We start from the raw sequence: 17956 nt of genomic DNA, 5'->3' as shown, positions 1-17956 counted from the left end.
CAGTGGAACTGGAAAAAAAAAGTCAAAGAGGCTGGTCATACCTTGTATTAAAGTCTCTGTAAAGGAAAAAGGGAGTTTTTCTTCTAAATAGATTATATATGTTAGAACACAGTTGCTGAAAATATGTGAAGAGATTGAGAACTCTATATTCAATTGTGGAGTTAGACAGGTAAAGTGTTCACGATTTCTATGTTCAGGATTTTTTGGGGGGCAGACCTGAGACATGGCTTGTTGACGTGCTGGAGCCATGGTCCCCCAGCACTATATTAGGTCAGCTCGCCTTAGTTGCAAGAACCCAACACAGAAGGGAAAAAAAAAAACTTCTGAAAAAAAAGTCTCTGTCTTCGGACTCTGGTGGCTCACACATGTCTGGACAAGTCCAATAAATCTGCTAGACTGAGCGTCCATGTGAGATAGCTGAGATAGCGGAGTGGGTACGCCCCCAGCGTTTCAGAGGAGAGAAAACTGCTCATTTTTTCATGACATAATTCTATATACTTTTTTTAATCATTCAAATTTAGCTGGGTGGTTAATAACACGTTTCTGTGGCGTGACAAACTTTTATTGTTGCTTTACAAGATCTTTAACATGCATCGTGAGGGATCCAGTCACAAGTGGACAACTTCTAGTTCATGAATTCACACCTTTTTTTAGTTCAGCCACACTCAACTCCTGTGTCAGCCTACATGAGATGTGCTGTCACCAAGAAAGTCTGCAATGACAGAGTCAGAACAAGTAAAAGTGTGCTTTCCAGTGCACCACAGAGAATCTCTATTGTCTGCTCTTCACAGCAACACAATGGGAAAAAGGAAAAAACTACTTAATATATTGCATTTGATCCCAACTTTACACTCTTTACGACTGATTAAGAATTTGCCCTAGCATTTTCACTTCCCGTTCAGTATGGATCACCCAGGATGTATGTTAATACCAGGTATAAATGGATTCAAATGATCATCAAACTCATAAGAATATGTGAATATCTACAACAATATGTGCCAAGTCATCCATTAGATATCGAGATATTGAGAAAGTGGGGATCCTAAAAGTCATTTGGGATTTATCTTCTTGGCTCTGTGGATATGTCTTCAATTTTGTGCCAATATTTCCAATAGATGTTGACATATAAGGAAAAGTAAAAACTTTGACCCACTTGTGGCCCTAGAGTAAAGGTCAAATGATAACCAAAGTCATTGGGATTCATTGTCAGAATCAAAATTCATGTCAATCTATAAAGTAGCTTTTTAGATATTTTAATTTGGATCAAAATGGTGGACCAACGTACCATCACCATCCCAAGATCCATGGCTAAAAATATTGTTATACAAACCAAATTCACTGACCAATCAGCTGTTTCGCTGTTTATACATCACATAATGAATCAAAGCACTGAAAGCAAACATTCAAATAACCACTAAACCAAAATATGTTGAGCAAAATAATTGTATTATGGCATCTTGAAATATGGCATTTGAAATAAAACAGCTCCTCATGAATCATCAGATAAGCAATTAACTTCAAAGGTCAGACAAGATTAAGAGTGACTATTTGTCTTTGTACTTGGTGTCTTTCTCCTCACTGTTTGGCAGACCTGTCTGCCCAGGGAAGGGGGCAATCTTCAGGAAGAAATAGGGGTTACTTTGAACCCGCAAGGCCACCAGGATGGGAGTGGCTGCGTAGAGCAAGTTAGCTGTCAGCACACACCAGAATGCATCATTTGGGATACGAAATGGAGCTGTGGTACGAGAGTGGAGGGACCCCCCGATGTGGGCCCACTGGCACTGGAAGGAGACACAGACAGCAAGACAGAATTCAGACTGTGTTGTCATAATACAGCATATCAGCACTGACACTTCCACTACTGTCTGTTTTGTTCTATTTTTACACTGATGGCAGGTCATTTGAAACCTGTTTCTTTCCACAAACTCTCCAGAGGAACGAGTTTCCTTGAATCGTTCTTCCATAGTCATTAGTCTGCTGTTAAAATATACAAAAAATGATCCTAAAAGAGAAGATAAAGCGCTGCACAGGAGATGCAAAGACACTGGCTGTTTAGAAAACAGGGAGGGTAGAATCTGCAACCTTTTATGAGCAGTAAAAGAAGGCTTTAATCAAGTGCTTCCTCATAGTTCGTGGTCCCAGTCCTTCTGTCTGATTAGTATGGAGAAAGCACCACCAGTTTGTTTATTACAGAAAATATGCTTCAAAGGATAAATGTGGTCCAGGTAATTATTAGCAGGATGAGAGCTCACTACAAGAAGTTTAATTGCAGTGACACGTGTCAGACCTCTTTGTTCTGAACCTAAACTGCTGATGAAAACTTTAATCAATCAGAGGCAGCAATTATCGCAACGACTTCATGAAACGCAACGAGCTGTCAGTGCAGCCTGCCTCGCTATACAACACCTGTATCCTGAACTATGAATTCAGAGCCAGTTTCACACACTGATTGTCTACGAGGTATTACCTGGATCACAGCGCCAGCGAAGAACATGGTCCAGTCCGACATCCATGTGCACCCGGGCTTGAGGAGTCCGTAAACAAATGCACCCAACAGAGGCAGGCCATAGAAGAACAAGTGCAGCATCTGTAAGAACAAAACATTACCTAAATGTTTGAACAGTTTTCCTCCACATTTTGTATGATCTGTATTTGATAGCATGCAGTAATTCAGTGGTTCCACAGTTGTATCTAGTAGGTGATTTGCTGGTGTACATTAGAGTTTACTCCAGTGAATAGGGATTATGGATCCAGAGTATAATGCAGAAAGACTCTCCCCTCCATCACTGTCAATCTGTGTTGTTGTTGGGTCCCGACCAACACTCCAGCAGACGATTAATACAGTACATCCTGATTTTCCTCTGGCCTACACTGCACTTCACCTACTCACGCTGAATACAGAAGAGGGCTGCTTTGAATGTGGAAACAGAAACACCCTCAGAATAATTTGCTGAATAAAGTTGCACTTTTTTTTGGAAAATCCTTGAAAAGTGTAGCAAAAGTAAAGAAAAGGTTAAAGGTACTGTGTGGAATTTTCAAAAAATCCTAGTTATTTATGGTACTCATGCAAGCCCGAGGAAGTGCACTGGACTTTAAAGGAAATTTGAAATAGTGGCCCAGAAAGACGTTTTCCCTTAATATTACACTGTAAAACAAGCGGCTATAAAAAGTTGGATAAAAAGGGTCACAACCCCTGCGAAATGACTTGTTTCTGTGTCAGGATGTGATGCATTATGTCCCGCAATATTGGAAAAGTCTAGAAGAGCTGTGTGATAAAAAATCATTTTATCCACATGCAAGTTAACAACAGAGGGAGGAAGGAATGAGTTATCCTTCTTAACACATCCATGGCACTCGCATGTGTGCTTGCACTCCATAAGTACAAGGGGCATCGGCCATAAGAGTGACAACCCACGAGACTGAACGTGATGGTCTGGCATCACTTTGATAGATGAGGTAAATAAAGTTTAGCTCATATTGTGCTAGTTGTTTGGTGACGTTAGTGGACTCAGTTTGTTCTTCTAAATAGAAATCAGCCCACACACTGTTTTAGGCAACTGGAAGTTAGAAAGGTCTCATTTTTAAAGTTACTGTTGGCTCACATATCAGCAATACAGTGATTAAAACATGTGAACTGCTTCACATAGTGACTTTTATTAAGTAGTAATGGTAAAATATTGATAGTTTTCAAAAGTAAATGTACTCAGCTTTCCCCTTCTAGAGCATTAAATCATTAAAGTCTCCCGGCACTCAAAAATATGTTTCTCGTCCTGTTCCTACAGTTGGATATTTGAGCCTCAGAAACAGAATCAGAAATACTTTATTGATCCTCGGTGGAGATTGGGTTACTGCACAGAATGATGTATGTGCAGTGTATGGCAGCACCTGCATCTGCAGAGACCCCGCCCTCTGCTCGGGACATTTTACCAATCCAAAACATTGGTATTTCACCTTCTGGGTGTGAGACTCAACAGTCAAATCTCACTGGTGCATTTAAAATGCATCAATAACATCTTAAATGTCTGTAAGGGATCATTAAAGTTTTATGACCATTATTACTTTAGCATTTTGATGCTCCAGGTGTTCCTGAATCCAACAACATCTAGCTAACAGTAAATCAACGTCATCATATCAGCTTAATTTAATCTCATGTTGAATGAAGCAATTCATTCAGCAAAGTGACAAGTACCAGCAGTCATAAGATAAATGTAGTGGAGTAAAAAGTACAACATTCTCATCCGAAGAATGAGTTTTCACAAAATGGAAACTCTTGCATAGCCTCTGTGTCCCTAAATTGTTCCTAAGTGCACTGCTGGAGTATTTTGCTCAAATTTGCACCCTCAGCACAAATTACTACTTCCACACAAGGGTCATTATAGAGACCGTCTTGACCTTCAACTTAAAACATTTGGCGCATGAAAGCCAGTTTAAAACCCTCAAATTATACCACTGAACAGTTTCTTTTCATTCTCGGACTGAGGTCTAGATGAATTCTAATGAGTTCAGCCCAGGGCCTGAAAGCCAATCATATATGCCCTTCAGTCTTTTGTTGAAATGTCTTTTTAGTGCTGCCACAGTAATCTGCCACATATTATTCATCATCATCAATGAATAAAGAGGTCAGCCACTGCAGAAACAGTGTAACCCTGGTGCAACAAATCAAACTCATTTCATTTCTTCACACACACACACACACACACACACACACACACACTAGTACCCAACCCAACACACACACACAAACACAGATCTGTAAAGGACACAGAACGAGACATACTTTCACATGCTGCACACACACCCTCCTCCCACCCAGTGAGATGCTGATGGGGGGCTTTGGGCGAGGGATTAGCTTATCAAGTTCTCAGCATGCGGTTCGTCTGTCTGATCAATGACTCGCAATTGTGCCTGGACTGCAGCCCCGACAAGGTCTTTGGATAACCTATTGACAAAGCTGTGTACGCTGAACAAAACACAGCAAAACCCACAGCCACAAAGGGTCAGCGGGAGAAAATAAAAAGGAGAGCAGATCCTCCGCCAGTCACACTAATAATCTGTTATCCATCTTACACAAATGAAAGAGAGACAAAGATGCGCTGGCCTCTCAACCCTCGCTCATTGTGGCTGTAATGATGAAAAATGGCTCTGTAATCAGCCGTGAGCTGAAAGAGAGGAGGCGATAAGGGCAAGCTTCCAGCACACTCAGAGTGATATCCATGAAAGCAGAGGTCCATTATGTGGCTGGTTATTTAAAGCAGGCCGCAGAGCAGCGTTCAGGTGCTGCCGCAGCAGACACAGAAGCTGAGTGTGGAGGCAGACACAGACAAAAGTACTCGCCATGACTCTGGGGTAGCCCACAGGATCCTTCAGGTAGGGCTCATAGTGCCTCAGGTAGGTGGAGCAGGCTTCAAGTGGAGAATCCAGAGCCACCTAGGTGAACAAAATGACAAAAACACCTCATGAGTGTTAATTAGAATGACAGAAAATAGTTCAACATATTGGGAAACATGCTAATTTGCTTTCTTGCTGAGAGTTAGATGAGAAGATTAATACCTCTCTTATATCTGTACAGTGGATATATGAATAGCCAGCTGGCTAGCTTAGCTTAAATGCACAATATGTAAGTTATTCTATCAGGAAATAGGAAGAAGAAATAGTAACGCTGGATCCTGGGAGTTGGTGTCTCGTTGTTAAGATATCCACCATTACCATTGAAAAACTGTCTGAGTCAGGCAGACAGACATATAGCTTTAAAACAAAGACTGGATCAGAAGCAGTTTGCCTGGCTGTCTCCAAAGGTAACAAAATCTACTTACCTCCACCTCTAAAACCCTCTAAATGAACTAAAACATGTCTTTTTCACTCTTTGGCTTTTATATACATCAGTGTGTCAATTGGTGAGTTTTACCGTACAGATACAGTAGTATCAGCTCTTGGCAATGTTTCTCAAAGTCTTGAACTATTCCTTTATTTGAATATAAAATATATGCCACATTCATTATTATTAATCCAAATACACAATTCATATATCATTGCCCTCCAAAGCCAGAACCTTTTTAAAGCATAAATACTTAATGTTTCTCCTCAGGCTCAATTAAGTGAATGTATTGCTTGTTAAAGCAAAATAAGACATACCATTTACAACCTCAATACTCCCTGGACAAACTACTCTGCATGAGCACGATCACAGGCTACACGAGTCTCATAACTGCTATTAAACTCTGTCCGTGATGTTCACTCACTAAGCCTCTGAGGACAGTGAAGGCCATGGCTGCTAACAGGAGCACCACCAGGACCAGATCCAAGGGACGCCAGATCAGCTTCATGCTCTGAGCATGCTGGGCCTGTGGGGATATACCGACACAATGAAGCCCACAGTAAACTGCAGAGCTGGATGAGGCTGTGGTTTCACAGCATAATCTTACTCTCACTTTAATGAGTGTAGACCGAGTAGAATCAATAAATGTATGAATGAGGCTTCGCTCTGCAGATTTTCATGCAGCCTTAAAAACACTATATAAGGCAATTTAATCATATTTTCTAATGAGATAATCCAAAAGTAACGGAAAGGAATCAAGGTACATTACCTTAATATTGTGATATTTGGGTTTCATTACTGACTACATTTTTTAATTGGTAATTAATGACCGACACTATGACAACACTACTTCTCCAAACCTCTGCAATCATATCAAGATCTAACCATTCATGACTTACATTGTATCCACCAATTAGAGGTCTGTCCTTGGCCCTAGTGAATAGTGTGACTGCTCCAATTACAGGCATCAAAAGGAAGAGAAAGTTGAGCCAGAAGGCAGGGCGTATTTCTGACCCATATTTACCTGCCATGAAGAAAATGAGAGAGACATTTATCATTTTTTGTTCTAATCCATACAAAGACGCACTGTGAACATCTCGGTGTAAATCTGTAATTAAATCTGCAAATAAAACCTCCACAGGGCTCTCCAGGCAAAGGCATACAGTACAGTATGTCTATGATAAGACAACAGAGAGAACAACACTTTGCCTGTAGACGAGTCTGATCCTGTGACACTTATGTATGCAGTTTGAAATGCCAACAACAGATGCTTTAAGTCTGTTTTTCAGCTTTGTTCTGTGGGTTGTGACGGCAGGCGAGGCACGGGGCTTGTGTGCATTTTGTTGGCAGGCTGAACTGTGACACTGATGGTACACGGCAGTGCAGATGTTCTGTTGATTAAAGCTTGTCATCACCGAACCGGTGGAGGGGGAATAGAAGATGAGGTTCACCTGCCACTATGCCGACAATGAACACGCTCATGTTGGCACACAGAGAGCCAGCCCAGAACAAGCCCAGGGTACGGTACGCTTTCCTGGGGGAAAAAAAATGAAAGACAAGGGTGATTTTACTATATTGAAGAATTCTGATAAACCAAGAGTTGGTCAGCCACACGGCTCTGAAATGGTAGAACTTCTTACACATCTCCCAGCGGTAAAAAACTGACATTGTTTAAAAGAGGATTTCATTTCCATGATAGCACATGCCCCAAGGCAGTGCTCGCTCTGAACTCTTGAACTCACTGACTGCACTTTATGACTAACTCACTCTAGAGGACTCTCTGTATTCTAAAAATACTGTTTTATTCAGGTCATTGTGAGGATTTTATGTGATAAATGTACCTACTGAATCTGGATTTATTTTTTTTCTGAGAGAAAATCAAATATATATAAAAATAGCAGATATGAAGCCATATTATTGTTACATTCAAGATTTAGATGCAGCTTCCACATCCTCCAAAACAATCATAGAGGAAATACTCGAATCTTTTACTTAGGTACACTGTAAAAATAAATTATTTGTTTTAACTTTAAAACGTTAGTGTACAGGCTACCTTGATTATAAAAGAACTTTTCTACTGAAACAAACTTGATATTTGACATTTTCATCTCACTTTGAAGAGTCAGTTCTTCATTTCACCCTCAGGAGAGTTTTAAGTCTCAAACAGTGCATACTGGGAAGTTTGCTAATATGTTGATTATGTTTCTTTAGAAAATTAATTTGATGAGTTGATTGAACTCTGTACAGTACATTTATTCAACTCATCATTTCAAGTCAAAAGACCTCATCTTAGACAAACTTATGTTAATAATGAGTTAATAAGTTGATTCCACTAAATTCCTGCATGATGTTTTTTACAGTGTACCAGCACAGTACAAGTACTCCATTACAAATGAAGGTTATTCATTTACGTGAAAGTACAGACGTATTATAAGCAAAATGTACTTGCATCAAAAGTAAAAGTACTTGTTCTGTGTAATACTGATGAATTAATGCACCAGTAGCAGCCAGTGGAGCAAGTTTTATCTACCTCATACAGTGAAATTTAGTAGTTTAGCCCAGAGGTTCCCAACCTAGGGGTCAGGCCCTTCAAAAGGTCACAAGATAAATCTGAGGGGTTGTGACACAATTAAAGGGGTCAGGAAATAGAGTTCTGATACACATATTTCTGTTAAGATTTTGGACTTCTTTCTAATATTTTATTTGATATAATATTTGCTTTCCTTTGCCTCTTCAGAAAATACAAACCCCTATCAGTTTTTAATGTGAACATCTTGCTGACCTGTATGTTAATGTGGACTCCTAACTCATGACTCAGTGTCTTTCAGACGTCTTCCTCAGACCTAACTCATATTCTACTCTCTGTGTAGTCACTAAAGGCCAACATTTAGTGATGGAGAGCGACTTGACTCGATGACTTGACCCACCTGTCTGTTATCCTGCTGATCATCACCAGGTACATAATGAAGTGTGCTATTCCGTCCCAGTAACACATCATGATGGCATAGGCTGTTCCCAGGTAGGGCTCTCCCTAAAACACAAACATTACATGGTTGGTATACTAATGACAGACAGCAGGTTAAAATGAAGCTGCTTTGATTTAGTTTTGTTTATATTATTGTCTCCACTGTTGCCTGCAAACTCTTTGAGAAGTGTTTTAACGCCACAAACAGATATGGTTATGTTTGTGTACCAAGAACAAGTTATCATCCGCATTTTAGATGTGAGAATAATAAACTTACTGTCTTTTGGTAGAATTCCATGAAGCCAGAGAGAATGCCGTCATACTCCAAGGCACTCACCAGGTCAATGACACAAGTAAAGGAAAATTCAGCAAAAACTGCAAAGACGAGAAACAGTACAGGGAAATAAACACTTCTACCTGACACTGAACACGGTAAAAATGCCTAATTTTGAAAGTCATTTTGTTTTAAGGGGGTGTTTATGTAAACCCTTACATACATGGGTGGGGGCTGACAATATCAGCCCACCACGCTAAAGGTTCAGTAAGTGATTCTGGATGAAGATGGTTGATTGTTGAGTCTTATTCCCTGTTCACATACTGACATTTTGGGAATGAGACTCACCTGTGATCGGCCAAAGTCGACCGTCAGGGGCCTGAAAACAGAGCCAAGAGGAGGACCAGAAGTCTAGTTTTCTCTCAAGCAACTTGAATTACATTATGCTTAAAGGTTATTATTGAAGTTTAGCCCAATGACTCAAAAAAATAAACTGTCCTCCCCAGCTTTAAGCTTTGTCAGCTTTGAACAAACATCATTTAGAAGCTACTGTGATTCTGAAAGTTTTGTAATTACTCAGTCTGCTTTGTCTACATGGAATAATATAGTGAATTAGCAAAGAATGGTACAATGGAAAACCTTGTTTCTGCTAGACGTCAGTCTAACTTCCAGTCTTTTCCCAGCTTTTTGTTTCACTTTTTTTTGTGTTCAAAATACTTTCTTTCAACTGGCTGGTCATTGATTTATGGGGCAGCGTGGGGAGAAAATGAAGTCTAGAGCAGTAAGGTAGACTGGAGGCGTATTTATATTGAATCCATGGTGAACAGCCTTTTTCTATCCTCAGGTTAAAAGCCTGAAGTCCAAATTTTAAATGTGGAGTTACACAAACATACGTTGGCAGTGAACCATGCTAATATGCTTAACTAAAAACCCTGACCACACATGCTGTTATAGACCCTTTTATTAAAGGTTCACTGCGTGTTTCACTACAAAACAACTGTGGATATACCAGTAACCTCCTTTCCAAATTCAAAGACTTTCTTTACAAGTGACTGGCGTGATGTTACCCTTTGATAAGGGTGTCACTGTGTGTGCTAAGAGGGCAGGTGGTGAACAATACAAAGACCACAACACGTCTGCTTATCAAAAGCTTATCAAGCTCCAGCTTGTTGGAGACTTGAAGCAGATGATCATACGAGAGGCTGGGTGGCTCGGACCATAACAAGCCATCGTCGGTGTGCAGTACAGCATGAAATTCAACATCACATTATAATTGTGGAGTATAACAACCAGCTCGGGTACACACAGGCTGCCTATGATAAACTGCTAAAGGACATAACATGCCCATTTGACTGTTAATTGGACTCAGCATGTGTGGTAAACAAAATGAAGCAACGGACCTTTTCTCCGTGGTTACAGCTATGCACACCATTTGTGGAGGTATGACTGTTTGTGGACATTCAGTGAATACACTGACTGACTCTGCCGATTATTCTAGATGTCAAAATCTGTTGTTTGTATAGAAACAAAACATGGTTCTCTTCTGCTAATTTTGAAAGACCATTGTACAATCCTCAATTCTGTCTGTGCTTTATTATGGTGATGTTGTATATCTGCATGCTTCTCCCTCCAACTTAAAGCCTGATTTCCCAATAATTATGTAATTAATTTCTCAGCCACCATTTCATCTTACACATTTCATCTCCTTAACAAACAGAGGGGAGCAGGATTGCATGTTGTTTATTTATAAGACTCTAATGCAAAAAAAGTTACTGGACATTTAAAGATTAGCTGTACTTCTTGTTCACATTGAACTTGGAAAAAGTGGGTTCAAATACCATGCAGGATACAAATAGAATGAGCTCCAAACAATATTCAGTGACACTGTCTTATTTCATTGGAACATTTTTAAGGAGTGATAAGTGACACCTGAGCATTCAAAAATAAGTACTGCAGCTCAAATAGCGAGTTGGCGCCATAGACGATAGATTAACTAGGTTGAAGCCTATCGTTTCCCCCTCGTGCCCAAACTCGAAGTTCAGGCAGGTTGCAGGGACACAACTTACACAAGTCCAAAATGAGCACAAGACAAGTGATGATGAGAAGTTGATCGGTTGTTTATAACTGTCAATTGTCTGTCAATGTAAAGCTAAACCCGTCATTCTGAAAGCAAAAGCCCACTGCTCTGAAAATACAAACTCTGGAGCTTTAGTTCAATGACAGCCTGCTTTACGCCCACCAGACCCCATTAACATATTGCTCAATTTAACCATACTAAACATTAACTCCTTCTAAAAGATTATTAATGGTTTCTTATGACTCATAAATTAATACTAACTTATTTGGTGAACAATCAGCATTAATTTTAACTCTTTGTAAAGTGAATACAAGAGAAATAAAATGTGAAACAAAAACACTCATTCCACATCAGAATAGAAAGTGAAACATGTTTCCTTAATCTCTGATGATACATCATGGTAATTTTGTGATTTAGACAAGTAAATATATTGGTTTACATATTTGTCCTTTAAAAGGTTGTACCTTCGTACTTGCAAACACACTTGTAAATATTCTTCTCAACTGTATAATATGTATCTGTGAATTTAAATGCTTCTGTTTATGCTTAAATTATTTGTTTTTTGTACACAAGCCTCTCTTGAAAAGGGATCACAAGACTCTCTGTTCAGATAAAGGACTAAATAAAACTTTGAAAACAATTTGTGATGAACAGAAACAGAGATAAAGGAGCATCCACACGAGGATTGGACCAAGCACTGGCCTGCATCAGTGATTTACAGCTGGAATCAGTTCATAGGGAACAGCTGTAAAAGCCATTACAGTGATTTACTGTCCGGACTTTGCAGAATGTCATTATAAAGTGAATCACTGTGTGACACAGGCATCTCACTGCAGGTCCCACGGCTTAAAACTGCTGTTTCACATCCCTCCTATCTGTCCTTCACATACTCTTTAAACACGGATGCACTTATTACACGCGTACGCACACACTCACATTTTGTCTCTCCTGTGTACCAGTGTCTCTATAATCCTCAAGACAACCAGGTTTATCTCTAACATCTAACAGGTGAGATAGCAGGGGGATTACAGCTCTCTATTATTGAGAAGAGCCTGCTGCAGCATTGGCCCTCATTGTTGTGGTTCTCCTATACAACACTGGTACAGCCTTGGGCACTGACTACCGTATCACCTGGTTTCTGGCATAGCCCCTGGCATCAGCTGTGGGGATGTGTTTGCAGGGAAACCATTGGCTAGAAATGGAGAACATAATTTGACCGATAGCTATACACATAAAAGGAACAGTATGACACAAATCAATGCAGAAAAGCTAATTAACGGTGTGTGGAAGACGCACAAGCTGCTACTTTTAATGAATACAAACACTGCTGACTGGATTTTAAAAGGCATTTTGAGGTAACTTTGTAGTGATTCAAAACAAATAAACATTTCCAGTCAAACAAACTTGATATTAATTCAGGTGTACTTGAGAAAACATCGTCAATAAGCTTAAGATATTAAATTCAAACCAACAACTCCTCAGTCACTCTGACAAACATTTCAAACAAATTTCATTTTCTTTTGAATTTTCTTAGTTTGAAATGATTAAATTTTGGTCAGTTACTGAACTCAATACTAACCATCATGATTTTGCTGTTTTCCTTATTATGAAAACAAACAGCCACGACTTATCTTAAAGTGTTTTATCATCACCAAACTGTGTCATGCACTTTTTTATATTGGTGTAATAACACTGTATGTGTTGCACATTGAGACTTTTGCACTTTGTTGACATCTTGTTGAATCTATAGTTAACCAAAATAACATTTTGGTCCTTAATATGCATGTTGTCCAGATTTGTTTAGAGAAAAAGATTTAAATTATACAGTATATCAATAGTCTAGCTTTTTATGTAATTAATGCATGTGTTGGTCCAAAAACTGTGTGACTGTAAAAAAATAATAAAATAAAGTCTAAAAACATCAGTTTTGAGTCTTTTTCCCCCAGACAACTAAAAAATGTAATTGTTTGGAAAGTATTTTATTTCTATTTAATAACCACAAATGGCATACCTGGGTTACTATTTAAAAAACTACTTTTCCTGAAACTATACTGGCAGCATTTTACTTTTAGGTAAAGCAAATAATTGAGCTGGAAAATTGGAAACTCTTTGGTTGACTTGCCTTAAATTTAAGTTTCATTAATGCTAACTGCTGATTACTGATTACTTGTTGACTTGATCTGAAAAACTTAATTAATTTGTATGTTACCAACTGGTGTATATTTGTTGGTCCAACAATTCTCATTTTTCAGTGGAGACCCACTGCAAGTTTTTATCATATATGTTTTTTTAAACTATAACAAAGAAGGTCCTCGGGACAGTTTTATCCCTCAAACAATGTATCCTGGGAAGTCTGCTAATATGCTGATCATGTTTCTTGAGAAACTTAATTTAATGTATTGGATGAACTGTGCAGAACATTCATTCAACTCGTCATTTTAAGTAAAAAGGCTTCAAGTAAAAAATAAAACCTTCATGTTTTGTTCTGAAAATAAACTGTACATTTTAAGCTGAATTTAGCTGAGTAAATAAACCTTGTATGTTTATGTTAAGTTATTAAGAAATACCTGTGAGATGTTTTAAAGTGAATGTCCTTGTGGCGTTCACAGTGAGTCAGTAGGCGTATGAATGGTTTTACACAGCAGCAGTGACTGCGGAGTGATTTTGCTTCAAGGTCAATCAAGAACTCAAAGCTGAAAAGAATAACTAGAAGCGTACAAATGTCAAGAAGGTCCTTAGCTTGCAGAGGGTATAGGGTCAGTCATGCCTCAGAAAAGTCTGGTTAAGCTTTGCTCTGAGCCTGATCAGTCTAAGCTGCTTTCAACATATCAGGTGAAATCACATTCAGCACAGTTCATGTTTTCATTACGACGAGGCGTGTAGCAACTGAAAGTTCTGGAAACCCTTTTGTGGGATTTTGAATCGGCTCCGGCAAAATGCATTGTAGTGATTAACCTCTGTACGTAGTAAGTGTATGTGGAAACACATTGCAAGTGAGTTGGGAAATGCACATATTTGTGTTAATTACCAAAGAATAAGACATCTTTAGGCGGGTTGCCACGAGTGATGAGGAAGTAAAAAAGAAACACCACCACCAGCACAGCAACGCCGATCTCCAAGATCACATAAGGCCTGTGAGAGAAGAGAAATTCAACTGTTATCTAAGAAAATAACAACACATTGCCCAGGTTTTTAACACAGTCTCGCTGCTGACACTGCACTTTTAGACATCTCCCTCTGATTTTCTGCTTCATTCTCTTTGCTAATTAGTTTCTCCCGTGGAAGTTGTTTCCGCAGTGCTAAATTAGTAAACGATGATGAATGGGAAGTCAGCGAGAATGATAATCACACAGCACACCACAGTTAGCACTGAGAGAAATAATGCCGAAGTGTGAGGGGAGATCTGTGTGATAGATTCACTGCACCCAGAGAGAGAAAGGCCACTGCTGATGTGCAGGCTGGAGTTTCCTAGTAAGATAGTAGTGTCACGTTGAATGTACTCTACTGATATCCTGCCATCTCAGGTTGTTTGAAAAAAAAAAAAACAGCATAAACAGGAGCCTGATATTTTATTTAATCTCAGAGTGTTAGTGTACTCCTGACTTTGAGGAATCATTCTGTCCCGACATGAAAATTCAGATTCAGTGTTGCTGGTATTGATCTGAAAAAAAAAAACTCTGGAGCAAAAGTTCTCAAAATGAGATTAAGCCTCTTTTTCATTGTGTATGTATCGGATGACTTGTTTTTTCGAAATTCATAATTAGCATGCTAGTCTGATTGGATTGTCCTTTTTTCGCAAACAAAGTTACAGAACGATTTATTAAAGCTATATTGTTTACCAGCATATACATTACAGCAACTCTACAACTCAAATGAAACTATGGTTTAACTTTATTTTGCACCAAAATTATAAAATAACTTAAAGCTAGGAAAGATTACATTTATCTGTACTCTAAACCTATATTAAATTTAATTTTGTTGCAACAAATCTTTAAACTCCCACTTCAAATGTGATCCAGTGTTAACTTTAAACTTACACTTGATGAGGTTTAACTTTTAAATTGGCTGCATTTTGAGAAAAATAATTCTCTGTTGAGCTGTTGTGGGTCAGCTAACAAGGCTAACAGCTTTAGATAGCTAGCAAACAATGTCATGTTTTGTTCACTTTTTAGCTTGCCAGCAAACTTTTTTCATGTTTAGCTAGCTACCAATCACTCTAACATTTTAAATCATTATTAATATTATTATTATTATCATTATTATTATTAGCAAACAGTACATTTGTACAAACAGCACAATACGGAGGAAAGTTAACAGTATCCCAGTTCTTTTACTTACTAGGGCCCAACAGCACTCAAATTTGTTTTTGATTTATTTATTTCAAAATGTGTTAGCAAGCATCTCCATATTGATTCATTTTGGTTTGCATCACTAAACTTGAATTAAGTTCGAATTCTGCTTAATTTTAAGTCTTAAACTTAGTTTTGCTAAACTCTGATACGAACTTATCTTCAATTAAATTAATCGCTGTTGGGGCAACCCAGTGTAGAACTGCACTGCAATGTCCCACCTCTCACACCGCTATAATGGTGCCTACCAGAGGCTTAAAAGCAAAGCTTTACAAAGGCACAATCAATCATAGATAGAGGTGTGTGAAGCAGCAAGCTAAGGCCATGTTAGTTCAGCACTGCCCTCCATGTTTGCTGGTCAAAGGTACCGCTGCCTTGCACTGGAAAAGATTAATGTGCGTGGGGTATCTCCTAGTAAACAACATTACATCCTTGGAAAACTCACAATGTGTGCTCACAGAAGGAAAACAAATGCTGCAAGAGCAAAGGGAAGCTCCCTTGCTACCTCTCCAATTCAACAGTACAGGAAGATTTATGCACACAATACTGTTTGTTTGCAGAGTGGGAGAGCACAAGGCATATTGTATGTCAAGAGCAATTTATCAAACTCTTCTGCGCAGTCTTTATTGATTGTCAATGTCCACACGCTCAAAAAAAAAGGAGCCAGCAGAGATATTCACACAGGAGGAGTGTAAAAGTCTGTCGAAAATGAGAAATATCTTGTGGTAAAAAGTGTGAAGGGAGAGTGGAATGTTTATTTTACCACTAGCTCAGCTTTTAGTGTATGCAATCATCAGCTGTTTGCAGTACTATGAAGGGAGTATACCAATAAACAGGCAAAGCAGATAAGCCTTGAATAAGAAAATCAGCCCTTACAGCTTAGACAGTGATTATCTTCAGCATCATGACAGATTATCTCCAAAAATACTGCTCACATTGCCTCCTTTTTGCTCTCGGTTCATTCTCTTGCTCCTCCAAGAAATGCCGGGTTTAATATTTTTGACATTGCACACAACTAAAGATGCAACTGGCAAATACACTCTGAAAATCATGGAATTAGTGTTCAGCACGGTCAAGGATTTATGAGGTAGTCACAGACTAAATACAGACAGAAACATATCTTGAGTTTTAAGCTTACAGTGTGCTCTAGTGGCGGTAAAGTATACTGTCTGGTCTATTCAATGATACAGGATCAGCTGCAATATTACACATTTAAATTCTTGTAATTCTATTAGAATTACAATAAAAATTGTATGTGAACATATGCTATTATAGTCAATAACTGTATGTGTTATGGTGGTTGTAATATTGTTGTATAAAAGTTATTACAATTCTATAGCAATAAAAGAAAATCAAAAAAGTGTGAACCTGTATATAGGTCATGAGCAGAAATGCAATAAGAAATCGGTAAATGACTTACTCTTGAAAATCAGGAATGGTGTTCATGGCATAAAGAATGCCGAGGGCAGAAAATGAAAATAAAAAGACTAAGGTCTCCATCTCTTCAAAAGCTGTTCAACCTCCCTCCCTGCAGGATCCGCAACACTGCTGAAAACACAACACATGTATCAGTCCATACAATCCGCTCCAGCAACAGCAACACCAACATTTGATCAAATCGACTTTAAATGATATCAAGACATTAATGTATTTATGAGAAGTGGGTCAAATAAAAATAACGTAATAGTAAATAGTAAATGATATGAAAGTCATGAAATAAAACCTCAAACCAGATCTGTAATTTTGAATGGAAAGGAGAAGCAGCGGAGCAGGTTCTTACCGTCTGGCTACCCTTTCGGTGGATTAATCAAATTACAGCTGGCCTGAGGCACCCATGGCCTTTACTGGGAAAATAATGAAGTGGAGACAAAGAAGCTTTTGGGGGGAAAGTTACGCAATTTGGTTTTGTCAGAGATTTACATAAGTCGTATTACAGAATAGGCCTGCATTCCTTTTTATTCAGCAATACACTTTCAAGTTATACTCACTCCTGTTCTACTGAGCCCTTAATTTTGCGTCTTATGAAATGTGTGCATTGTGTGCTTTCTACCAACGTTTTACAATGTTGTGTGGATGTGACAGTATTACATTACCTTTATGGAGTTAGTTGCCATGAGTGAATTGCAAATTAATTGTTGTCATGAGGTCTTTCTTCCTCTAATTATTTAAAGTTATGGACACTTCTTGGCCTAATATGAATGCAGGGGTTCTCAAAGTGCAGCCCACCACCCAATGGCAGCCCTCAGAAACATTTTATGCAGCCCCCCAAACCTGACAAGAAAGGTATGCATTATATTTTAATCATCCCTGGTCCATCTTCAAGTACTGTGTCAAACTCTGACCCCCGAACAAGCGTTTGTCAGAATAACAATGATGAGTGACAACTTGTAGAAAGGTTCTGGTTGCAGGCAACTAGAGGAACCGTGTGAGTGAATTACAGTCTGTTGTCAAGACTAATGCGTTTAGGTAAAGTTAG

At 38.7% G+C, this 17956-nt stretch overlaps 1 protein-coding gene across 1 annotated transcript; it reads right to left on the bottom strand.

Annotated features, from left to right (window-relative positions):
- Window positions 1-488: 488 nt before the first annotated feature.
- On the bottom strand, window positions 489-17338 carry tm6sf2b (transmembrane 6 superfamily member 2b). The gene is made up of 11 exons (XM_084722874.1): window positions 17261-17338; window positions 16901-17028; window positions 14160-14263; window positions 9058-9155; window positions 8743-8846; window positions 7267-7349; window positions 6715-6839; window positions 6240-6341; window positions 5335-5427; window positions 2468-2587; window positions 489-1781 (listed from the first exon to the last, which is right to left on the bottom strand). Exons 2-11 carry the CDS (start codon window positions 16978-16980, stop codon window positions 1545-1547), a joined length of 1146 nt encoding a protein of 381 aa, XP_084579000.1. The 5' UTR covers window positions 16981-17028; window positions 17261-17338; the 3' UTR covers window positions 489-1544.
- Window positions 17339-17956: the final 618 nt, after the last annotated feature.

The sequence above is a fragment of the Lutjanus erythropterus genome, chromosome 7 (assembly GCF_056507025.1).
Source record: "Lutjanus erythropterus isolate fLutEry1 chromosome 7, fLutEry1.hap2, whole genome shotgun sequence".
Classification (NCBI taxonomy): Eukaryota; Metazoa; Chordata; class Actinopteri; order Lutjaniformes; family Lutjanidae; genus Lutjanus; species Lutjanus erythropterus.
This window is presented reverse-complemented; position numbering and strand designations above follow the sequence as displayed.

Coding starts and splice junctions, on each gene's coding strand:
- tm6sf2b (XM_084722874.1), bottom strand. CDS start 16,980: ATGGAGACCTTAGTCTTTTTATTTTCATTTTCTGCCCTCGGCATTCTT. Junction 2,588..5,334: donor TGGGCTACCCCAGAGTCATG/GCGAGTACTTTT, acceptor TTGTTCTTACAG/ATGCTGCACTTGTTCTTCTA. Junction 1,782..2,467: donor TCGCTGGCGCTGTGATCCAG/GTAATACCTCGT, acceptor GTCTCCTTCCAG/TGCCAGTGGGCCCACATCGG.